General features: G+C 36.8%; 1 protein-coding gene across 2 annotated transcripts in view; it reads right to left on the bottom strand.

Annotated features, from left to right (window-relative positions):
- The window catches only part of LOC126356308 (cytosolic carboxypeptidase Nna1-like), a 550,530-nt gene that overhangs the window by 244,164 nt on the left and 279,486 nt on the right, over positions 1 to 26,880 (bottom strand). For both annotated transcript variants that reach the window (XM_050007259.1, XM_050007260.1), the window contains 2 exons: positions 18,700 to 18,844; positions 18,562 to 18,615 (listed from right to left, as the gene is read on the bottom strand). In XM_050007259.1, coding sequence (XP_049863216.1) covers positions 18,562 to 18,615; positions 18,700 to 18,844 — 199 coding nt within the window. The remainder of the gene's footprint in view (positions 1 to 18,561; positions 18,616 to 18,699; positions 18,845 to 26,880) is intronic.

Below are 26,880 nucleotides of genomic sequence, written 5' to 3' on the forward strand. Positions count from 1 at the left end.
TATTCTCAAAGCTATTTTGATATTTTGGCAAGCATCTTGTAATCTATATTATTAAAAAATCTAAATATCCAATTGCTTTTTGCCAGCTTTTTCTACTGGAATTACCGAGCCGCTATTTCATTAACTAGTTCAGCTACATCGATATTCCTGCTACATTTGGCATTTAAGGCATTGCTGACAGGAAATTAAAATGAGATGAAATGGTGTGTTTTATGTGAGACATGTTTCTCATTTAAGTTATGACTGTACCAAATAGTTTCAAGCATTCTAGCCAGTGCTGGCTTAAGACAAAAGTTAAGAGAGGCATCAGAGCCACACAAATGTAAAATTTGTATACAAGCTGTCTCATAATTAGTAGTGAAAACTGATGGAGCTGAAAGTATACAATAATAGAAGCAAAAAAGTACCGGTAAACATGGGTCTGGAAAGGAGCACTTTTGAAAGTAATTGCTATTGGGTCATTGTGAGCTGCCACACACTTCATTGTGAAGTATTGTCCTGGCTAGTACAAATGTACCGGAAATGTAAGCTTTTTAGTAAAGTCCCCATCTAATTGGGTTCAAATTTCACTCTAGGTCTACCTTAACAAGAAATACAGTACTGATCCAGCATGTTAAATTTTGCAGTTTAGTACAATGGTACCTATTAAAGAAGGCATTCCATGTGCTGTCCTTACATCTGGATGCTATACTGCACCAGTCTCTGTAGTGATCCATGAATTCTTTCAAACACCCCTGCGTCATCTAGTAAATCTTAAGAATACTGTACAATTCACTGCTCCAGTTCTTTGACTGTATCAATAACAGTGCTGTATACTTAACTTATGAGGTGATCCCAGACAGAAAAGTTCAGAGGATTGAGGCCAGGTGACCTAGAAAATCAAGATGCTTTCCCTACTTAACCCATTCATCTTGCACCATTCTTGGGCATTATATGACATCTCATATTAGAACCAAAATGTGGTGACACCTCATTCCCCAATGAAATACAAGGTATGCTACATTGTAGGTGAAATTTAAGCACAATTAGATGGAGACTTAATTGAAAAGTTTACATAACCAGGACAATGTTTCATACTAAAGTCAGTGGCAGCTCATAACCACAAATTTGCAATTATCTCGCAAATGGCACTTTTGTGGACTTGTTTACAGGAAAAAATTGGGTTCTATTCTTCTGAACTTTTTTACGTTGTCCCTAGGACATGTCTTCCTAAATTGGTACTGTCACCTTAATTGAACCCATCTGGATTATATGAAAAGCATTAACACTATCTTTCAGGTATGGAAGGGATGGTTATAATTATTAATAAAGTAATGAAAAGTCCGCAGAAGGCCACTAATGACTGACAAACTGGTTCTAACTCTAGTTTAAAAGCATTTACTCCAGTACTCTATTAGCATAATTTGGCAAAAGATAGACGCTTTCAGTCAAATAGGATATTTGCTTTAGCACCCACTCACCAATCTTTGAGATCCTACAACTGCATAGCAAAGTAGCAGCAAAACCTCAACTGTTGAATGTGAACTAGCTGAGTAGGTGGCAACTGTATGAACCAAGTGCAATGCTGACACATTACTCATATGATGCCTGTCCCATAATTGTCATTCCTTTTGTTGATACTTAGACAAAATGTCACAGTGACAACAGTTTGCATTTATAGTCTTGGGCTGAGGGAAAGGCTTCTTCTCACAGGCAGAAGACAGAAACAAGTGGGGCAAAGAACTCATTTACCTCTCCAGTTCAGTTCTTAAACTATCTTTTTTTTCTTCATTGTCCCTCAGTCAGTGCCTGCGCCCTTGGCAGGTGCCTATCTTCCCATGGCCTTGGTATGGCCCAGCTTAGAGCATCCCCAGACTTTTAATTGTGGATGTAATGAATCCTATTAGATAAACTGCACTGCTGTTGCTGAAGGGGGAAATCTGACAGTATCATAAAAATTGTTGAAAACAGAAAACAGTGTAATATATATATCTACAATAATAGCGAATCAGTAAAATTGTTGTGTTTGCTGTCTGAACACACTAATCTCCAATGATACTAGATGAATTTTCTTGTGGTCTTCACAGGTAACTTGAGCATAGCATGGAGTAATGCACAGACTTTACTTCATCAAAATTAGATCACAAAAAAGAGATAGATATTGCAATTTATAGTTTTATCTAAAACCGTTGTGTCTGTGTCTAAACATGCTACTCCTGAAAGTACTACACAAACTTTCATGGGGTTTCTGCACCCGCAGAACACAGCTTTGGGAAACATCCCATTTTTATTTGAACACAACTCGACTTTTTTTAAAATAAAAATGTAATTTAAAGTTTTAAGACTCTGCCCATCACAATAGTTTGGATGTTTACCTTAGTGAAGGTTTAGTGCATAAAAGAACCAACAGATGGCACTGTCAGTTTCATAATACACCAAGGAACCAATAGATGCTGAGATTAGATTAGATTTACTTTCATTCCAATTTATCCATAGTGAGGAGGTCCTCCAGGATGTAGAACATGTCAGAAAAACAATAACATGTGCCAAATATTTACAACTGAAACAAATAAACTAATGTATCTTCCACAGGTCCAAAGTTGAATGATCGTCATTTTTGTAATGAACACTATATGAAAGAACCATTTTACAAACACTCATTTACTAAGATCACATTAACGCATTGAATTTAAAATTAAAAGAAAAAATGTTTTTATTTATTTATGAGGTAATAAACATATAATAGACCTACTACAATACTTCTTTACAATGAACACGTTAGTGCACTGAAATGGTGCAGGACTTAGATTGTACTTACAAACTCACACACATACACACACACACACATACACACACACACGCACTTATTTACAATGAAGATATGTATATATACAGGGTGGTCCATTGATAGTAACCGGGCCAAATATCTTAGGAAATAAGCATCAAACGAAAAAGCTACAAAGAACAAAACTCGTCTAGCTTGAAGGGGAAAACCAAATGGTGCTATGGTTGGCCAGCTAGATGGCGCTGCCATTGGTCAAATGGATATCAACTGCATTTTTCTAAATAGGAACCCGCATTTTAATTACATATTTGTTTAGTACGAAAATAAATATGAATGTTTTAGTTGGAGCACTTTTTTCGCTTTCTGTTAGATTGCACTGTAATAGTCACAAAAGTATGTGGTATCACATAACATCTCACCAGTGCGGACGGTATTTGGTTTGTGATACATTACCTATATTAAAATGGACCGTTTACCAACTGTGGAAAAGGTTGACATTGTGTTGATGTATGGCTAATGTGATCAAAATGGCCAACGGGCGTGTGCTATGTGTGATGCTCCGTATCCTGGACTACATCATCCAAGTGTCCGGACCATTCGCTGGATAGTTACGTTATTTAAGGAAACAGGAAGTGTTGAGCCACATGTGAAATGTCAACCACTACCTGCAACAAATGATGATGCCCAAGTAGGTGTTTCAGCCGCTGTCGTGGCTAATCCACACAACAGTAGCACACAAACTGCGCAATAATAGGGAATCTCAAAAATGACGGTGTTGAGAATGCTACATCAACATCAACTGCACCCGTACCATATTTCTATGCACCAGGAATTGCACGGCGATGACTTAGAACATCGTGTACAGTTCTGCCACTGGGCACAAGAGAAATTATGAGATGATGACAAATATTTGCATGGGTTCTATTTGGCGTCGAAGCGTCATTCACCAACAGCGGTATCGTAAACCAGCATAATATGTACTATATGGCAACAGAAAATCCACGATGGCTGCGATAAGTGGAACATCAGCAACCTTGGCGGGTGAATTTATGGTGCGGCATTATGGGAGGAAGGATAATTGGCCCCCATTTTATAGACGGCAATCTAAATGGTACAATGTATGCTGATTTCCTACATAATGTTCTACCAATGTTACTACAAGATTTTTCACTGCATGACAGTGTGACGATGTACTTCCAACATGATGGATGTCTGGCACACGTAGTTCCAACGTGGTGGATGTCTGCACATAACTCGTTTGAAGTTGAAGCAGTACTGAATAGCATATTTCATGACAGATGGATTGGTCGTCGAAGCACCATACCATGGCCCGCATGTTCACCGGTCTGATGACCCCGGATTTCTTTCTGTGGGGAAAGTTGAAGGATACTTGCAATCGTGATCCACCGACAACACCTGACAACATGCGTCAGCGCATTATCAATACATGTGCGAACATTACAAAAGGCGAACTACTAGTTGATGAGAGGAATGTCGTTACACGTATTTCCATATGCATTGAGGTTGACGGACATCATTTTGAGCATTTATTGCATTAATGTGGTATTTACAGGTAATCACACAGTAACAGCATGCATTCTCAGAAATAATAAGTTGACAAAGGTACATGTATCACATTGGAACAACTGAAATCAAATGTTCAAACATACCTACATTCTGTATTTTAATTTAAAAAACCTACCTTTTACCAACTGTTCACTAAAATTGTGATCCATATGTTTGTGACTATTACAGAGCCATCTATCATAAAGTGAAAGAAGTGGTCCAACTAAAACATTCATATTTCTTTACGTGCTACATGAATATGTAATAAATAATGGGGATTCCTATTTTTAAAAATGCAGTTAATATCCGTTTGGCCTATGGCAGCGCCATCTAGCAGGCCAACCATAACCACATCAACACGATAATGACCTATTCCGCAATTGGTAAATGATCCATTTTAACGCTGGTAATGTATCATGAAGCAAATACCGCCTGCACTGGCGGAGTGTTATGTGGTACCACATACTTATACGCTTGTGACTATTACAGTGCCATCTATAACAAAGTGAAAATGTGGCCCAACTAAAACATTCATATTTCTGTAGGTACTAAACACATATGTAATAAAAATGGGGGTTCCTGTTTAGAAAAACGCAGTTGATATCCATTTGACCTAAGGCAGCGCCATCAAGTGGGCCAACCATAGTGCCATCTGGTTTCCCCCTTCAAGCTAGACGAGTTTTGTTCATTGTAGTTTTTCTGTTTGACGCTTATTTCATGAGATATTTGACCCAGTCACTATCAATGGACAACCCTGTATATACACACACAGACACGAACACAAATCAGATGGTTCTACTTAGAAATTCGTCAATGGAGTAGAAGGAGCTGGCCACCAATAAATCCTTTAGGCTTCTCTTAAACTGAATTTCATTGGTTGTTAAGCTTTTTATAGCCGGTGGCGAGTTACTGAAAACGTATGTTCCTGAATAATGCACACCTTTTTGTACAAGAATAAGTGATTTTAAATCCTCGTGAAGATTATTCTTATTTCTATTATTGCTTCCATGAATTGAGCTGTTGGTTTGAAAAAGTGATATACTTTTAATAACAAATTTCATTAAGGAACAAATATATTGGGAAGCAGTAGTTAGTATCCTTAGTTCCCTAAACAGGCTTCTGCAGGACATTCTTGAGTTCACACCAGATATAGCTCTTATTGCACGTTTTTGTGCCCAGAAAACTTTAGCTTGGCTTCATGAATTACCCCAAAAAATAATCCCATGTGACATTATGGAATGGAAGTAAGCATAGTATGCCAGCTTTTTCATTTTTATGTCCCCGTTGTCTGACACAATTCGCATTGCAAATAGAGATTTGTTAAGATGCTTCAACTGTTCTGTAGTGTGCTCCTCCCAGTTGAATTTATCAAGCTGTAATCCCAAGAATTTCACACTGTCCTTTTGCTGGATCTGCTTGTCATCTTATGTTAGGCATATACTTGTGGGACACCCCTTACAAGTTCTGAACAGCATGTTTCAAAGAATTGGCTAGGAACCAGTGATTAATGACAAAAAATATTTTATTAGCCGATATTTCTAAGACTACACTTGATTTTCTATTTATTGCAATGTTTAAATCATCGGCAAACAAAGCAAACCTGGCATCTGGTAATGTTACTGGTGAAAGGTCATTGATATACAAAAGAAAGAGTAAGGGCCCTAAGATGGAACCTTGTGGAACCCCATATGTAATTAGTTCCCAGTTGGATGATGCCTGATAGCTTAATACATGTCTCTTTCCTAATAAAACCCTCTGTTTCCTGCCAGAAATTTAAGATTTGAACCGTTTTGCAGAATTTCCTGTTACACCATAATATTCTTATTTACCTAAAAGGATATTGTGATTTACACAGTAAAAAATGCCTTTGATAGGTCACAAGATATACCAGTTCCCTGCAATTTTTTGTCTAATGAATTAAGTACATTTTCACTATAAGTGTAGATAGCCTTCTCAATATCAGCACCCTTCAGAAATCTGAACTGTGACTTTGAAAGTATGTTGTTTGTGATGAGATGGTTATAAAGCTGATTGTACATTAACTTTTCTAAAATTTTTGAGGATTCCGTCAAAAGGGAAATTGGACAGAAATTTAACACTATTTCTTTATCTCCCTTCTTAAACAGTAGCTTAACTTCAGCATATTTCAACCATTCAGGAAATATTCCACTGATGAACGACTGGTTACACAGATAGCTTAATATGTTACTTAGCCCAGAATCATATTCTTTAATTAACTGTGTTGATATTTCATCATACCAACTAGATGTTTTTGATTGGAAAGATTTTATAATGGACATTACTTCTGCTGGGGTAGTGAGGGTCAAATTCATATTATGGAAGTTACTTGAAATGTCTAGTCTGAGGTATTTCATAGTAGCATCTATAGAACCTGACAACCACATATTTTTGTTTGTTAAAAAGCTCTTCAACACTGTACACATCTGTCACCAATGTATCATTAACTCTTAATGCTATTAGTCCCTCTTCATGTCTGATTCTACCGGTATCCTCCTTCACTATATCCCTCATTGTCTTTATTTTGTTATCTGATATACTATCTTTTCCTTATGAGATATTTGTTTTGATGCCATATTACAGCCTTTAATATTTTGCAGTATTTCTTGTAATGTGCTGTAGCATCAATATCAGAACTGTTTCAGATTAACAGATAGAGTTTTCTTTTTGTTTTACAATGCCATATTACAGCCTTTAATATTTTGCAGTATTTCTTGTAATGTGCTGTAGCATCAATATCAGAACTGTTTCAGATTAACAGATAGAGTTTTCTTTTTGTTTTACAAGATAACTCTATTCCTTGAGTAATCCATGGCTTCTTTGTAGACTTTGTTATAACCTTGATTAGTTTTGGGGGAAAACAGTGTTCAAATAAGGTAAGCATTTTATTAGCAAAGTGTTACATTTTTCATTCATGCCCTGAGCACTGTAAACTTCACTCCAGTGAATATCTCTGAGGAGAGTCCAAAAATAATCAATTTTTGGCTTATTGATTATCCTCTTGAGCTCAGATTTGACAGATTTTATATACTGTTCAGTATTAACATTTAACAGAAGGAACTGCATGACATGGTCTGAGAGGCCATTGACTATTGGTTTTGTAATATAATTTTGTTCATTGGACTTTTCTATAAAGATAATATCAAAGGCTGTTTGTGAGAAATTGGCTACCCCAGTGAGGAACTTTACAGTGGGAATTAAGTTGAATAATGAACCATGGACCTTGCCGTTGGTGGGGAGGCTTGCGTGCCTCAGCGATACAGATGGCCGTACCGTAGGTGCAACCACAACGGAGGGGTATCTGTTGAGAGGCCAGACAAACGTGTGGTTCCTGAAGAGGGGCAGCAGCCTTTTCAGTAGTTGCAGGGGCAACAGTCTGGATGATTGACTGATCTGGCCTTGCAACATTAACCAAAACGGCCTTGCTGTGCTGGTACTGCGAACGGCTGAAAGCAAGGGGAAACTACAGCCGTAATTTTTCCCGAGGACATGCAGCTTTACTGTATGATTAAATGATGATGGCATCCTCTTGGGTAAAATATTCCGGAGGTAAAATAGTCCCCCATTCGGATCTCCGGGCGGGGACTACTCAGGAGGATGTCGTTATCAGGAGAAAGAAAACTGGCGTTCTACGGATCGGAGCGTGGAATGTCAGATCCCTTAATCGGGCAGGTAGGTTAGAAAATTTAAAAGGGGAAATGGATAGGTTAAAGTTAGATATAGTGGGAATTAGTGAAGTTCGGTGGCAGGAGGAACAAGACTTCTGGTCAGGTGACTACAGGGTTATAAACACAAAATCAAATAGGGGTAATGCAGGAGTAGGTTTAATAATGAATAGGAAAATAGGAATGCGGGTAAGCTACTACAAACAACATAGTGAACGCATTATTGTGGCCAAGATAGATACGAAGCCCACACCTACTACAGTAGTACAAGTTTATATGCCAACTAGCTCTGCAGATGATGAAGAAATTGAAGAAATGTACGATGAAATAAAAGAAATTATTCAGATAGTGAAGGGAGACGAAAATTTAATAGTAATGGGTGACTGGAATTCGAGTGTAGGAAAAGGGAGAGAAGGAAACATAGTAGGTGAATATGGATTGGGGCTAAGAAATGAAAGAGGAAGCCGCCTAGTAGAATTTTGCACAGAGCACAACTTAATCATAGCTAACACTTGGTTTAAGAATCATGAAAGAAGGTTGTATACGTGGAAGACCCCTGGAGATACTAAAAGGTATCAGATAGATTATATAATGGTAAGACAGAGATTTAGGAACCAGGTTTTAAGTTGTAAGACATTTCCAGGGGCAGATGTGGACTCTGACCACAATCTATTGGTTATGACCTGCAGATTAAAACTGAAGAAACTGCAAAAATGTGGGAAATTAAGGAGATGGGACCTGGATAAACTGAAAGAACCAGAGGATGTAGAGAGTTTCAGAGAGAGCATAAGGGAACAATTGACAGGAATAGGGGAAAGAAATACAGTAGAAGAAGAATGGGTAGCTCTGAGGGATGTAGTAGTGAAGGCAGCAGAGGATAAAGTAGGTACAAAGACGAGGGCTGCTAGAAATCCTTGGGTAACAGAAGAAATATTGAATTTAATTGATGAAAGGAGAAAATATAAAAATGCAGTAAAAGAAGCAGGCAAAAAGGAATACAGACGTCTCAAAAATGAGATCGAAAGGAAGTGCAAAATGGCTAAACAGGGATGGCTAGAGGACAAATGTAAGGATGTAGAAGCTTATCTCACTAGGGGTAAGATAGATACTGCTTACAGGAAAATTAAAGAGACCTTTGGAGAGAAGAGAACCACGTGTATGAATATCAAGAGCTCAGATGGCAGCCCAGTTCTAAGCAAAGAAGGGAAGGCAGAAAGGTGGAAGGAGTATATAGAAGGTTTATACAAGGGCGATGTACTTGAGGACAATATTATGGAAATAGAAGAGGATGTAGATGAAGACGAAATGGGAGATACGATACTGCGTGAAGAGTTTGACAGAGCACTGAAAGACCTGAGTCGAAACAAGGCCCCCGGAGTAGACAACATTCCATTAGAACTACTGACAGCCTTGGGAGAGCCAGTCATGACAAAACTCTACCAGCTGGTGAGCAAGATGTATGAGACAGGCGAAATACCCTCAGACTTCAAAAAGAATATAATAATTCCAATCCCAAAGAAAGCAGGTGCTGTCAGATGTGAAAATTACCGAACTATCAGTTTAATAAGCCACGGCTGCAAAATACTAACGCGAATTCTTTACAGACGAATGGAAAAACTGGTAGATGCAGACCTCGGGGAGGATCAGTTTGGATTCCGTCGAAATGTTGGAACACGTGAGGCAATACTGACCTTACGACTTATCTTAGAAGAAAGATTAAGAAAAGGCAAACCTACGTTTCTAGCATTTGTAGACTTAGAGAAAGCTTTTGACAATGTTGACTGGAATACTCTTTTTCAAATTCTAAAGGTAGCAGGGGTAAAATACAGGGAGCGAAAGGCTATTTACAATTTGTACAGAAACCAGATGGCAGTAATAAGAGTCGAGGGGCATGAAAGGGAAGCAGTGGTTGGGAAAGGAGTGAGACAGGGTTGTAGCCTCTCCCCGATGTTATTCAATCTGTATATTGAGCAAGCAGTAAAGGAAACAAAAGAAAAATTTGGAGTAGGTATTAAAATTCATGGAGACGAAGTAAAAACTTTGAGGTTCGCCGATGACATTGTAATTCTGTCAGAGACGGCAAAGGACTTGGAAGAGCAGTTGAACGGAATGGACAGTGTCTTGAAAGGAGGATATAAGATGAACATTAACGAAAGCAAAACGAGGATAATGGAATGTAGTCAAATTAAATCGGGTGATGCTGAGGGAATTAGATTAGGAAATGAGACACTTAAAGTAGTAAAGGAGTTTTGCTATTTAGGAAGTAAAATAACTGATGATAGTCGAAGTAGAGAGGATATAAAATGTAGACTGGCAATGGCAAGGAAAGCATTTCTGAAGAAGAGAAATTTGTTAACATCGAATATAGATTTATGTATCAGGAAGTCGTTTCTGAAAGTATTTGTTTGGAGCGTAGCCATGTATGGAAGTGAAACATGGACGATAACTAGTTTGGACAAGAAGAGAATAGAAGCTTTCGAAATGTGGTGCTACAGAAGAATACTGAAGATAAGGTGGATAGATCACGTAACTAATGAGGAGGTATTGAATAGGATTGGGGAGAAGAGAAGTTTGTGGCACAACTTGACTAGAAGAAGGGATCGGTTGGTAGGACATGTTTTGAGGCATCAAGGGATCACAAATTTAGCATTGGAGGGCAGCGTGGAGGGTAAAAATCGTAGAGGGAGACCGAGAGATGAGTACACTAAGCAGATTCAGAAGGATGTAGGTTGCAGTAGGTACTGGGAGATGAAGCAGCTTGCACAGGATAGAGTAGCATGGAGAGCTGCATCAAACCAGTCTCAGGACTGAAGACAACAACAACAACAACAATAGTATTATTAGCTCAAATAAGTTCTTATTGGGAGAGTCTTTAAGGAAGTCTACGTTGTAGTCACCCGCAACCACTATTTCTTTGTTTCTGGTTGTTAAGTGGACCAGTACAGCTTCAAGGTGGTTTATGAACAGAGTACATTTACGCTTAATATTGTGAAGGATTTTTTGTGAAATTCTACTTCTGTTGCACATGCTTCCATATGCTGTTCTAGGCAAAATTTAAGAATGTCTGTGTTCTTAAATTTATGACAGTTCCTGATGAATGTGACAACTCCTCCTTTCTCCATTTCTGATCAACAAAAGTGAGATGCTAACCTAAATCCTGTAACACTTAAACGTTCTATACCAATGGTCACATGTTGTTCAGAGAGGCAGATGATGTCAGCTAAGTTTGAGGACTCTAACTCATCTATGCAGATAACAAATTCATTAATGTTATTTCTGAGACCCTCAAATATTTGATGCAATAAAGATAGCTGACATTTCACATTGACTGAGTTAAAATTGGGTAGAGTTGAAATTTCTACAGATTTTGGAAAATTCTTTACCAATAGCTGTGTATGCTGATGTAATAAGCTAGAATGATGTTTTTTGGTTTCCCTCTCAAACTGAAGGTTTGTCTCAATCCCAACTTGGTTTCTTTCTGTCCTCCCTACCATGAAAAAAGGGTCTTTTCTGAACCCTATAACCACTGGTATTTTATCACTCATAACAGTGCCTCCCCCCTTTCACTTTCCGTCACATCAGCCAGTTTACCCTTCCCTTTCCTGTTGAGGTGAAGGCCATGCCTAGTATAATCATACCTATTGCGAGACTCAACAGGAACCACACCAACATGTTACCCTGCACCCGACATGAGCAGCCGTTCCAACTTCAAATTTATCCCTTGACAGAAGAGTTCAAATGAGGTTGGTCATGGCGCCCAAGAACAGATACGAACTCAACACTAGTATGCTTCGTTGCTGATGCAATCTTTGCCAGGTCACACTCTATACTATACCCAGGATCTCTGTCAATACTATTACCTGGCCCACACACTATAACTACGGTGTCTTCCTTAGTGAAACTTTGCAAAGTGATCCTAAATCCTCTGTCACCTGCTCCAGACCAGCACTAGGTTTAAAAAAATTGGTGACCTGGTATTCCGATTCTAGTTCAAAATGGTTTCAATGGCTCTGAGCACTATGATCCTAGTTCATCCTGCAAAAGTTGGCCGACACCTCTTCCATGGGAACTACCTAACAACAACACTTCCTTTCTCTTTACTGATTTCTCTACATTCTTACTTTTCATTTTGCTGCTGAAAGTTTATTGTGCCCTGTCTACACCTGCAACTGCTTGAGTCTCACCAGCTTCTAACTGAAGCAACAGGTCAAATATATTCTCCACATTCACCAAGAAGCAGTCAGATGAAGTTCTACACCTGTCCCTCCTGTTGCCTGTTGCCACTTCCCACCTCTCTTTACCCTTCTCCCTCCTTAACCTGTCATGATCTCCCCTGGCCTTGCCTAACTCAGCCTGAAGGGCGGCAGTTTTCCCCTCCTGTTCTACTACCTTCCTATCTCTGCTACATATCCTACAAAACCACTGATGAGTCTCATTTACTTCCGCTATTCCCATGCCACTACAGTCACCCACATGGAAAAAACTACAGCACCCGTCACACCAAAGCCCCGACCTAACTATACTATGGCCTTCTATGGCATGGCACTTTTCACTCATGATAAACATAATAGTGTATTAAGAATAAGTCAGTTTCAATAGTTAAATTACAGATAAACACAGAAATATGTTTCCACAAATTTGGCCTATATGCGACTGCATGTGAACAAACACTATAGTGCAGAATTTCTGAAACAACAACTTTAACTTTACTCTACTGTCTGGAAATGTGAGTTAAATAATGAAGAGGAATGCTACAGGTAAATTGCTGGAGAGAGCAAAGAACAATTAAATGAAATTCTTTAGATTTGCTGTGGCAAATTATTTTACCTTAGTGACAGATTAATGTTTTGAAGTCTACATCAATGACAGAATTAAGCACCACAATCTTACCTGCACAAATAAATCAAAAAAAAAATTCAAGCAACTGACAATGGTATAAATATACTTGGAGAAATGTGTGATACTTGGAGAAATGTGTGATGTGCTATCTTGCAATAAATTTATCCACTACCAATTTCAATCATGGGCCAACTGCACAGTGGAAAAATATCTATTGTGATGACTTCACAAGCCATACATATTATTTAACCAGAAAAGTCTACACCACTGCTGACTTGAAAATGTTAAAATGATACTTAACACTGTAATGTCTGCTTAAGCATTCAGAAAACATCGAAAACTGAAAAAAAATAGTAAGTACACAGCATCATTGCTCAGGTATAACAACAACAAGTACATTAACATACAAGTGTTGATCAAAGACACTAGTATTTTATTTATCTTTTATATAGGTAGGAAGATATGTATGTCTAAGGGAACAGACACCATATATAATATATGTGAATGATGGCAAATCAGTCTTTCAGTGCAGATGAACAATAAGGTCCAACCTCTCAAGGCAACAGAGTAGGTCTGTGAGCTAAGAGAAAAAATGGGCAGTGGCACTACTCTGGAGTGTGTGGCATATGGAGATTTGGGTCAGATGAGAGATGTGCTCGGATAGTCAGAGTTGTTAAGGCGACTGCTCACATGAAGCAGAAAATCCAGGTTCAAATCCTGGTCTGGTACAAATTTTCATCTGTTGCCATTGTGTTATTACAATGCCCCAATGCAGCAAAAGCCAGATATCAAAGTTCTCCTACATAAGTTCCATTTTTACCGATTGATGTACAGAATCCTAAGAAGTGATGGTATGGAAATGACCTTGTTTAACTTCCATTGTGAAGAATGGGTGCATAGCCAGGAAAAATAAACCTGTGAATTTTGGAAAAAAAAATGTACTCTGACTTTCTAAAGGTAAACTACAGAGTATCTCAGTGTTTGGTACAGGACCTTTGCTCTTTATCTTGTACACAAATGGCATGTCATCTGCTGTCTGTGCTGATTATGTGTGTAGCAACTCAGTAAAGGATCTTGAAATTAGAGCCAGTGAGGACATGCAAATGGCAAACAGATATTTCAGAGAAAATAACAAATTCATAATCAAAAAGAAAACAACATACACTAAATTTCAAACAAACAGAACTAACAAACAAAGGATTTTATTCTTAGCATTAGGGACACACTCCTAGAAGATGTGGGCCATAATAACTTCTTATGCCTAGAAATAAACAAACTTCTGACAGCAGAACCACCTTGACAAGATCTGCTCAAAGATAAGCTGAAATATTTTTAATGCAGTGAATGCCCAAATCAATACTTAAAATGTATTATGGATTGATCCTTCCACATACTTTTTACTGTATAAAAATATGGAGAGAAGCAGAAGGTGTACATATTAAGAGAATTTTAAAACTTCAAAAGAAAGCAATAAGGTTCATAAGAAAACACCTCAGGAATCCTGTAAAAATAAATTAAATAGTCCAAAATATTAACTGTTACTAGTTTGTGTATATATGAAACAATTACATTTTTAATGTTAATTTAAGTATCATCTTTAAACAGAGATGTCCATGAACACAACTCAAGAACTAGGAAGGACAGCCATTTTCACAGCAAAAGGCTTAAAATAACAGACAAAAAACTTGTAAATGCAAGGAGCTTATTTTATAACAGATTGCCACCATGCATATAGCGCATAAAATAACTAACTGCCTTTAAAAGTAAATTGATGGACCCTCTTTCCTCCAGATTTTGGTATAAGATTAAGGAATATTAAACAGAAAAATGTAAATGAAATTGAGGGATGGTGCAAACACTTTTTTGTCAAAATTCTTTGGGTGTTGCTCAATTAGTATATTATCTTCACCTTTATTTTTACATTCAACCTCAGACCATCATGAAATTCTGTAATATGATGGTGGTTCTTGTGGTATTCTATGTGGAGAGTGGGTGGGATGGAGGGGTGGGTGGAGAGAGAGAGTGAGAAAAAGAGACAGAGAGAGAGAGAGAGAGAGAGAGAGAGAGAGAGAGAGAGATATGAGATGAGATGAGAGATGAGGTTCATAAGAAAGGCAAAGAATTGCACAAAAAGAGACATCATAAGAAATGAAGACATTAATTAGAACAGAAATATTTTCAATATTAATATATTAATGCATGAAAAAATTCAGAAGTATCATGAAGATAGGAGAAAACACCTCATAAGAATGACAGGTCACAGAATTCCCCAACAAGCTGCTGATGATGATAATGAGTTTTGTTTTTGTAAACAGTAAAGAACCATCAGGGGTTTTTCTGTATCAAACAGTAAGCTGTGACGTAAGAATTTGGTGCATTTGTTCTGTTTCCATGTAAATATTATGGCCATATCTATACTACCAATAAAGCTGTAAAACTATCATGTCTGTGTTTGTTGTCTTTGAAAATGCTAATGTCCGATACTGCTAGACAAAGTTTCATGGAATTTTCACAGGTACCTTCACTGGAACTTGGGGCAATGTACAGCCTTTGTTCCACCAAAATTGGATCACAAGGGGTGTTACAAAAAGGTACGGCCAAAAACTTTCAGGAAACATTCCTCACACACAAATAAAGAAAAGATGTTATGTGGACATGTGTCCCGAAACGCTTAATTTCCATGTTAGAGCTCATTTTAGTTTCATCAGTATGTACTGTACTTCATCGATTCACCGCCAGTTGGCGTGATTGAAGGAAGGTAATGTTGACTTCGGTGCTTGTGTTGACATGCAACTCTTTGCTCTATAGTCCTAACATCAAGCACATCAGTACATAGCATCAACAGGTTAGTGTTAATCACAAACATGGTTTTGCAGTCAGTGCAATGTTTACAAATGCGGAGTTGGCAGATGCCCATTTGATGTATGGATTAGCACGGGGCAATAACCATGGTGTGGTACGTTTGTATCGATACAGATTTCCAGAACGAACGTGTCCCGACAGGAAGACGTACGAAGCAATTGATCGGCGTCTTAGGGAGCACGGAACATTCCAGCCTATGACACGCAACTTGGGAAGACCTAGAATGATGAGGACACCTGCAATGGACGAAGCAATTCTTCTTACAGTTGACGATAACCCTAATGTCAGCGTCAGAGTAGTTGCTGCTGTACAAAGTAACATTGACCACATCACTGTATGGAGAGTGCTATGGGAGAACCAGTTGTTTCCGTACCATTTACAGAGTGTGCAGGCACTATCAGCAGCTGATTGGCCTCCACAGGTACACTTCTGCGAATGGTTCATCCAACAATGTGTCAATCCTCATTTCAGTGCAAATGTTCTCTTTACGGATGAGGCTTCATTCCAGCGTGATCAAATTGTAAATTTTCACAATCAACATGTGTGGGCTGACGAGAATCTGCACGCAATTGTGCAATCATGTTATCAACACCGATTTTCTGTAACCGTTTCGGCAGGCATTGTTGGTGATGTCTTGATTGGGCCCCATGTTCTTCCACCTACGCTCAATGGAGCACGTTATCATGATTTCATATGGGATACTCTACCTGTTCTGCTAGAACATGTGCCTTTACAAGTACAACACAACATGTGGTTCATGCGCGATGGAGCTCCTGCACATTTCAGTCGAAGTGTTTGTACGCTTCTCAACAACAGATTCGGTGACCGATGGATTGGTAGAGGCGGACCAATTCCATGGCTTCCACGCTCTCCTGACCTCAATTCTCTTGACTTTCATTTATGGAGGCATTTGAAAGCTCTTGTCTACGCAACCCCGGTACCAAATGTAGAGACTCTTCGTGCTCGTATTGTAGACGGCTGTCATACAATACGCCATTCTCCAGGGCTGCATCAGTGCATTAGGGATTCCTTGCGATGGAGGGTGGATGCATGTATCTTCGCTAACGGAGGACATTTTGAACATTTCCTGTAACAAATTGTTTGGAGTCACGCTGGTACGTTCTGTTGCTGTGCATTTTCATTCCATGATTAATGTAATTTGAAAAGAAGTAATAAAATGAGCTCTAACATGGAAAGTAAGTGTTTCCAGACACATGTTCACATAACATATTTTCTTTCTTTGTGCATGAGGAATGTTTCCTGAAAGTTTGGCCGTGCCTTTTTGTAACTCCCTGTCTTCTCTCTCTCTCTCTCTCTCTCTCTCTCTCTCTCTCTCTCTCTCTCTGGTTTAAAGGCTTATCCAACTTTGCCGTGTCTGTCTGTTTGAACATGCTAACCTCCAAAACTACAAGATGAATTATCAAGGGGTTTTCACAGATAACTAGAGCATGAGTTGGGGCTACGTATACACTTTATTTCATCAAAACTGGATCATGGCAAAAAAAAAAAAAAAAAGATATTGTAATTGAAAGTATTATCTAAATTTGGTGGCTAAGCTTAGTGCAGGCGTGTAATCATCACTCCATATTGCACCAAAGAACCAATAGATGAAACTGTTAGATTTTTTAACTGAGTGACAGATGTATTTTTGGGAGTTTACATCAGTGACAAAATTGTACATCACAATCTTAACTTAAAAACACAAACTCTGAATTTACTTGGGTAGTGTATATGGATTTTATGATTAGCTTTGTGCATGAAATACTTAACAACTTTGATTTGCTTCTTTTGATAGGTTTTGTTCAAATTCTTTGCTAGGAAAAATGGTTTTACTAAGCTTTCTTTGTGATTTGGCTGCCTAGTCATTACACTATGATTTCATTTTGTTTATGAACAGCAATGCCTAGAAAACAATCAGATCTTCCTGAACAAACCAGAAAGGCTAAACTATTGATTAATATGTAGTCTGAAGTATCTGATGATAATCATGGGATGAGACTTCCTGCAGCCCATGAACATCAGGCTTTAACTCGCTTTAACAGGCTTTAACTTGTTCCAAGAGTGAGAAGCGACGTAACTCTGATCAAGAGCCACATGAATGCTCCTCAGAATCCTTCACTCACAGGGGCTTAAAGTTTCTTGTGTCCAATGTAACATCACAGAAATGGAAATTTTAACAGGAAGTGGTGCAGGTGAGTGAATTTTTATAACACTGAATTCCATTTATTCCTAACAATTTTGCTTTAAATGTGAACAATTTCTGCTGAGTTTCTGTTATGCCTTGACTGTAAACAAAGCACAAGACAGGCTTTGCATGTTTTGGATGTGAATTTGAGTCAGTTGCTTTTCACACGGACAGGTCTAAGTGGCTCTCTTCCATGTTAGTGAAGCAAACAAACTCTTTGTACATGTTCTCAATCATACTACATCAAACATTGTACAAAATGAAGCTTTACAAGTTAAAAATGAATTCCACACATGCAAAGACCTGGAGACAGCAGTAAATAAGTACCTGGACAATGCTGGATTTCTCACCCAGTAAATATATGTTTTCTGACTTTTACCTCTGCATGTGATGAAGAATGTAGCTATTGTACATACATTGGACAACAGTCATACAATGTAAATTGTCTATGAGTGAAAAATAAGTAAATACTAATATCTATTATCATTAATAATAGTTTTACCCACACAATATCAACATGGCCATTTTTTTCTAGCTCTTTTGCAACACAATGTAAGAAATAACACTGAAATTAGAAGTGTGAAGCCTTCAGAAGCACATTATGAGCATACACTATGAATATGATATTTACACATTCAAGCACATAAACTTTTTTCACCCACCTGAAGTACTTTTCTTTGCGGTGAAGGAGTTGTTTTCTCAGGCACTGATCTTTCCTAGGAACAGATATTATTAAGAAATTAATGTAAAATTTTGTAGCAGATAAATTAAATATATTATTGTTTTTAATTTTATCTTACTTTGTTTGCTGTTTTGTGGTGCTCTCGGTGAGGAAAGACAGGAGATGGAGGTGGTACTGACAATGACTGATAGCACACATCTGTCAGTTCTTGTTTGTAATGCATCATTTCATCCTCAGAACAGCTGCTTGTATCGCCCTCATCACTGAAAAACAGACAACAAAGAGTTTATGGAAAAATAATATCAAGAACACAAGATATGGCTACAATTTCATGTGCATCAACTCTCTAATTTGGTACCTTGCAACAGATATTTGTACATTGGTTCATCATGCTCCACAGATCCCATTAAGAGAGAGACTGTCAACTGCACAAACAAGCCAAGATGAAAGTAACAAAAGACAAGAAACTCACAGAAACTTACTCTGTGCATTGTATTAACATTGTAGTCCACTACATGGTTATACCAAATAAATTTAATCAAGTTAACTAGAAAGGAAGCTGCAGCTGTGATAAAAGCTACCATTTCCTCAGTCATACTAAACAACTTCTGCTTGTTTCATATTAGTAATTTATTATTTATTTGATGAAATCTGTGTTTTTGAATGAACATTGTTAGTCACATTTGTAAATACTAAGTCCTGTTTCAAGTAGATTAATACTTGTCATTTAGCTTTATAATGAACAGGTGTACTCTACCCATTTTATCTGACCTGACTGTGTTGTTATTAAATTGTGATTTTTTTTATGTACAGGGAAAACGTATTTAATGCTATAGCCAAGCACAAAGATGAAGACCAGCACTCAAGTACCAGCAACACAAAATCTGGAATGTAACTAGGTTGCCAGACCAAAATAAGTACATGTGGTAAATTAAACATAACTATTCCGTAATTAACATTACTGCAAATTGCTGTAACTGAAGTGTCACATACATTTAACACACCATTGTTGTATATGGCATCATCACTACGTTACACAATGCTGCACCTACCCAGCACTGGGGAGGACAGTGGGATCATGCAACATTGGAGGCCCTCAAGCAAGTGTATTAGGCTCAATACTGCTTCTCATTTACACTGTTGACTTCCCACTGTGGGCCACACAACATGAAATTGTTACTGGCTGGTGACAGCAAAGTAATAATTACAGGTAGGACATCAGAAGGGTTCAGGGTAAATGCTGACAAGGTGCATATGGTGGTTCACAGTTGGTCAACAAACAATAATATAGCTCTTAATATTAAAAGATTACAAACATGAACATCTATATCAACAAAAAAGGTAATTCAACAACAACATCATGTGACCATTTTAGCACTTTAGATGGAGATAATCTCTCACTGCAGTGTTCTCCTTTGGCTTGCCAGTGTAGGAGTGTGCACAGAAACAGCTAAGTGAAAAATCCATGTAATGCACAAGTTTATTTATATAGTTTGCTACATGTTCCATGGATCATTTTGCATGATAGATCATAATGATGTCATCTTACATTCACAGTTTTTTTCCAAAATACGAATTTAAATTCACTTTTTTAAGTATGAAGATGTGAATTAGTAATTCCTGTCCACCACATTTTACACATTATAGTAATAGCAATTTCTCTATGGAATAGAAGGAGTTGTCAAGGAGAAATATTCTCAGTTTGATATCAAATTTTACTTTGCTGCCTGTTAGATATCTTAGATCACTGGGTATGAGATCAAAAGTTTTTGTTGCAGCACATGCACGCCTTTTTGTGCTACAGACAACTTTAATGTGAAATAATGAATGTAATTTTTCTTTCCCATATTGTAATTATGTACATCATTGTTCCTTTTGAACTTCAGTACATTATTTAGAAAAAACTCCATGGAGGAATAAATCTGCTGTGAAGCAGCAGTCAGATTACCCAACTTCTTAAACAGATGTCTACAAGATGATCGTAGGGTGAGGACCACATATTAGATTAGATTAGATTAGATTAATACTTGTCATGAATACGACACTTCGTAATGATGTGGAATGTGTCAGGTTAAAGAAAGATCTTTGTACAAGATATTACATTACACAAAATATTGCATGACACTAATGCTTAAGTTAGTTTTTTTTTCCCTCCCTTAATTTATATCTAAAAATTCAGCCAATGAGTAGAAGGAGTTGTCATCTAGAAATTCTTTTAATTTATTTTTAAATGTTGGTTGACTATCTGTCAGGCTTTTGATGCTGTTTGGTAGGTGACCAAAGACTTTTGTGGCAGCATAATTTACCCCCTTCTGTGCCAAAGTAAGATTTAACCCTGCATAGTGAAGATCATCCTTTCTCCTGGTGTTATAGCTATGGACCCTGCTATTACTTTTGAACTGGGTAGGATTATTAACAACAAATTTCATAAGTGAATATATATACTGTGAGGTTACTGTGAGGATCCCTAGATCCTTAAATAGATGTCTGCAGGATGACTGTGGGTGGACTCCAGCAATTATTCTGATTATACGTTTTTGAGCAATGAATACTTTTCTACTCAATGATGAATTACCCCAGAATATGATATCATACAAAAGCAGTGAATGAAAGTAGGCATAGTAAGCTAATTTACTGAGATGCTTATCACAAAAATTTGCAATAACCCTAATAGCATACGTAGCCGAACTCAGACGTTTCAGCAGACCATCAATGTGTTGCTTCCAGTTTAACCTCTCATCAATGGACACACCCAAAATTTTTCAAAAATTCTACCTTAGCTACAGACTTCTGTTCAAAGTCTATATTTATTACTGGAGTTATGCCATTTACTGTACGGAACTGTATATACTGTGTTTTATCAAAATTTAAAGAGAGTCCGTTTGCTGAGAACCACTTAATAATTTTGTGAAAAACATCGTTCACAATTACATCACTTAGTTCTTGGTTTTTGGATGTTATTACTATACTTGTATCATCAGCAAAAAGAACTAACTTTACATCTTCACCAATATAGAATGGTAAGTAATTAATGTATATCAAGAACAGTAAAGGACCTGAGACCGAACCCTGTGGGACTCCGTACATGACAGCCTCCCAGTTTGAGGAATCAGCTGTTGTATTAACATTACATGAACCACTTATTTCAACTTTCTGCATTCTTCCAGTTAAGTATGAATTAAACCATTTTTGCACTGCCCCCTCAAACCATAATGATTTAGCTTATCTAAAAGAATTCCATGATTTACACAGTCAAAGGCCTTTGAGAGATCACAAAAAATACCAATGTGTGATGTCCGGTTATTCAGAGCATTTAATATTTGATCAGTGCAAGCGTATATAGCATTTTCTGTTGAAAAGCCTTTCTGAAAACCAAACTGACATTTTGTTAGTACTTTATTTTTACAAATATGGGAGGCTACTCTTGAATACATTACTTTCTCAAAATTTTTTGATAGAGCTGTCAGAAGAGAGATTGGGCAATAGTTGTTGACATCCAACGTATCCCCCTTTTTATGCAATGGTTTTACAATGGCATATTTCAGTATATCGGGGAAAACACCCTGCTCCAAAGAGCTATTACATACGTGGCTGAGAATCCTACTTATCTGTGGGGAACAAGCTTTAAGTATCTTGCTGGAAATACCATCAATTCCGTAAGAGCTTTTACTTTTCAGTGAGTTTATTATTTTACTTATTTCAGAGGGAGAGGTTCGTGGAAATACCGTTGTTTCAAACTGCACAGGTATGGCCTCTTCTATTAGAAGCCTTGCCTCTTCTAGTGAAGATCTAGATCCTATTTTCTCCACAACATTTAAAAAAATTATTATTGAAAATATTTCCAATTTTAGATTGTTTGTTAGTAAACTTGTCATTCAGTTTTATGGCACTAAAGTCTTCCTGTGCTCTTGCTTGCCCTGTTTCCCTTTCAATAATATTCCAAATTGCTTTAATTTTATTATCAGAGTTACTGATCTCAGACATGATACACATGCTTCTGGACTTTTTAATAACTTTTCTTAGTACCGCACAATATAATATAATATTGAACAATTTCGGGTTCAGTACTCCCTCTTGCTGTTAGATACAGTTCTCTTTTACGGTTGCAAGATATTCTTATTCCTTTAGTTAGCCAAGGTTTTTTATATGTTTTCTTGGAATTATGTTTCACTATTGTCTTGGGAAAACAATTTTCAAACACCCTTAAAAATGTATCGTGAAATAAGTTATATTTCAAGTTTGTATCGGGTTCCATATACACTTTATCCCAGTCTAGCTCCTTTAGGCTTTCTCTAAAGTTTGCAGCATTTATATTGTTAATTGAACACACTGCTTTGAAATTCTGATTTGATATACTGCATGGAGCCATGTCATGTACTGTAACTAGCTGTGCACCATGATCTGAAAGATCATTCTCAACAGGATAAACATTTATGTCCTTAAACTTATCTTGGTCTATAAAAAAGTTATCTATCAATGTCCTGCTGTTCTTTGTTATCTGAGTAGGAAAATCAATGACGGAGCTCAAATTGAAAGAACTGATAATACTACAAGGTCATTCTTCCTATTACACTCTTTCAGGGGATCAACATTAAAATCCACACAAATGATAATTATTCTTACAGCATTTTTTTGCACAGTAAAGACTTTCTTTTTTGAACTTCTTGGAAGGTGAGTTACCTCACAACATTATTCCATATGACGTTATTGAATGAAAACATGCAAAATATGTCAACTTACTGATTTGTCTCTCCACAAGATTTGCAATGATTCTAAGCACAAATGTGGCTGAATTAAGTTGTTGTAGGATTTCTAAAATACATCTTTTTCCAATTTAAATGCTCATCAATATGGACTCCTAAGAATTTTAAAGTTTCCATCCATTTATTATTTCCTTACTATGTGTTACACTTATCATTGGTGTAGTATCTCTAGTTGTGCACAAGTGAATTTGTTGTGTCTTTTTAAGATTGTGGGTGAAGTACTTTGTTTACCATTTCTTCTGTTTGTGTACATAAGCTTGGCCTGATTACAATACTAATATCATCTCAAAACAAATTAGTTCTACTTGTTGTATACTAGATGAGAGATGAGAGATAATTTACATATATGACTTAATAAAAAAACCTTGGCTTCAAAATAAACTTCATGAAACCCACTAGAGTAACTGCACAGTCAGCTGCCTGTATTGATAATATTCTAACAAATTATGTATTTGATGACGTTTATAAATTTTGCATGGATTTAGTAATCTCTGAGCACTCTGCATTATTCAATGAACGACCAAAAATTAAGAAGGACATTTCATGTAACAAAAGCCATTTTAAAAGGAAATTCAATTAAAAAAATCAATTAAGTTTAGAAATAAGTTAAGAGAGTTTGAATGGCCTTATAACAGCTGTATTTCTACTGATAATAAATTTAACAATTTCTTAAGTAGCTTTCTTGAAATATTTAATGAAACTTTTCCACTTAGAACTACATGCAACAAAATGACTAATGAACTTAAATGGATGACCCAGGAAATAAAAATTTCTAATGCAAAAAAGAGGAAACTTCACAATGAACCGAAATATAATGAAACAGACATTTTACTGAGTATGCTTGTCATTATAAAGCTATATTTAAAAAAGTATTGAAGGGAGCCAAACAAATGCCAAACAAGAAGTTCATTGTCAACATGAAAGTAAAACAAAACAGTGTGGTCTATTGTCAAATCAGAGTTGGATGTTAGAGTTAGTAGTAATGAAATATCTAGGATTAAACTATATGATAGCTTCTTTGTGAATCTGGCTCAAATATCAGAGAGTTTAAGTGAATTCTTCATAAATGTGTCAAAGTCAGATGATGTAGCAGAGTATCAGAGTACAGTAATTTCATTAGTTATCAACCGAGAAGCTGAGTATCTTATGGATTTAAAAAAAGTCACAATGAAGGATGCTAAAAATGCTATATTATCATTAAAAAACAATAACTCTGCTGGGTGGGATGGCAAACCCATTAAAGTGATGAAAACAGTGTGTGGCATAATAGCACCTTCCGTAACTAAAATATTCAACCAGTCTTTTGAACAGGTATGTTTTCCCAATGTTTTGAAGTATGCCAAACTCAGACTTCAGTTCAAGAAAGGGTAGAGGGAAGACGTGGAAAACTATTGGCCTATTTCTATTCTTACACTCCTGTCAAAAGTGTTAGAGAAAGTAGCTGTAAACTAGGTCAAAAACTTTATTCTATGATATTATTATACATAACCAAATTTGGTTTCAACCAAGAAAAACACTCTGGATGCTGTGAATAACTTTACTGAAAAGATAGCCAAATCATTGGATCAGAGGAGAAAATTTGCAAGTATCTTCTGTGATCTCACAAAAGCATTTCACTCTGTGAACCATGACTTGCTTATCTACATATTAGACAAATATGGGATTAAGTACAGTGTTCTAAATTGGCTAACATCATACTTACACAACAGAAAACAAAGGTTAACCATCACCTCAGATGCAGTGAACTGTTATTCTAAATGGAGTACAGTATCACAAGGCGTGCCTCAAGGCTCCATTTTGGGGCCTATCCTGTTCCTATTCTACGTAAATGACTTATCTATGAATATGAATTCCCATGAATACTAATTCTCAATTACTTCTGTTTGCAAACGATACTTCTGTTTTAATTGAAGATGATGATGTAAAAAAAAATAATTCTGAGCTCAATTGTAAGCACACTGGATGCCTTAGAAAACTGGTTCCAGTCAAATGTTTTGAAAGTGAATGTTGCAAAGACCCATATGGCACATTTCAAAAACAAACATTCAAAATGTTTGGAACTTAAAATACAACATAATGGTCAACCTATGAAAGAAGTTGCCACAGTCAAGTTCCTGGGACTAATGTGGACAAGAATTTGAGCTAGAATACACATATTGACTCCGTATAAAATAAATTAAGCAGTTTTGCTTTGCATTGCAAATACTAGCAAATTCCACTGAATTGAGTATATGAATAACTGCTTTTTATAGTTATTTTGAACCTGTCGATAGATCTAGGATAATTTTTAAGTAGTGTATCTCGCATATGGAAACTGCAAAAGAAAATTATGCAATACATGTGTACTGCACAGCAAACAGAGAATAGTTGCCCATTACACCAGAAACTGCAAATTCTAACTGTTCCCTGCAAGTACATTTATGAATTTATAATCTTCCTACACAACAGACAATTTGTGGAGAATCATTTTAGCCATATATTTATAACACAAGAAATAAAAATAATTATATGTTACCTACACACAGGGTGAAAGTATATGCACAGACTCCACAGTATATGGGGATGACAATATACAGCAAGTTAATAGCCAAAAAAAAATTTAATATGAAGCCAGAAATTTTAAAAATGAGGTCACAGCAGATTCTGTGGGAGAAATGCTACTATTCAATAGGAGAATTCATAGAGAATGAAATCATCATTTGAGCGTGTGATAATTATGTGTTAGACTTTATTGCATGTGTGTATAACAAAATTGTATTATAATTATTTTAATTATGCTTTTTGTTAGCATCAGCTGTTCTTTGTTTATGATGAAATTTTACCACAATTTGGCATGTCTCCTGTACCTGAATCAAATGATTTAGATTATGTATGTTATGATACAAATAAACCACAATTCACAATTAAGAACTTGGTAGAGGTCCTAAGACTGAAGCTTGGGGAACTCCATATGTGATTTCTTCCCTCTCAGAATTGTCTCCCTGGACTACATTGCTACACTAAGCACAACCTTGTCCATTCTTTTGGTTAGATATGACTTCATCCATTCATTGGCAATACAATCATTTCCATAAAATTTCAATTTATTTAGAAGAATATTGCAATTCACACAGTCAAATGCCTTAGAGAGCTCACAGAAGCTGCCAACCAAGAATATATTATTATTTAATGGTTATAAAATTGGGTGTGCGAACGTGTAAATGGCTTTCTCACTAGAGGCCGTTCTCAAACCCAGACTGTCAAACTGTGATTTGCTAAGGACACTATTGTCACTAAAGTGAGATACTATTCTAGAGTAAATCATCTTCTCAAGAATTTTGAAAAATGATGTCAGTAGTGAAACAGGTCAATGCTTACTGAATATCTCTTATCACCTTTCTTAAAGTGGGATTTAACCATGGCATATTTCAGTCTCCTTGAGTTACTGATGCATTACATATTTCAGATAAGACTGGGCTTATTACATGAGAACAAATTTTTAGTACTCTGTAGGAAACACCATCAAAACCAGACGAACTTATATTTTTGAGAGATCT

The sequence above is a fragment of the Schistocerca gregaria genome, chromosome 3, assembly GCF_023897955.1.
Source record: "Schistocerca gregaria isolate iqSchGreg1 chromosome 3, iqSchGreg1.2, whole genome shotgun sequence".
NCBI lineage: Eukaryota > Metazoa > Arthropoda > Insecta > Orthoptera > Acrididae > Schistocerca > Schistocerca gregaria.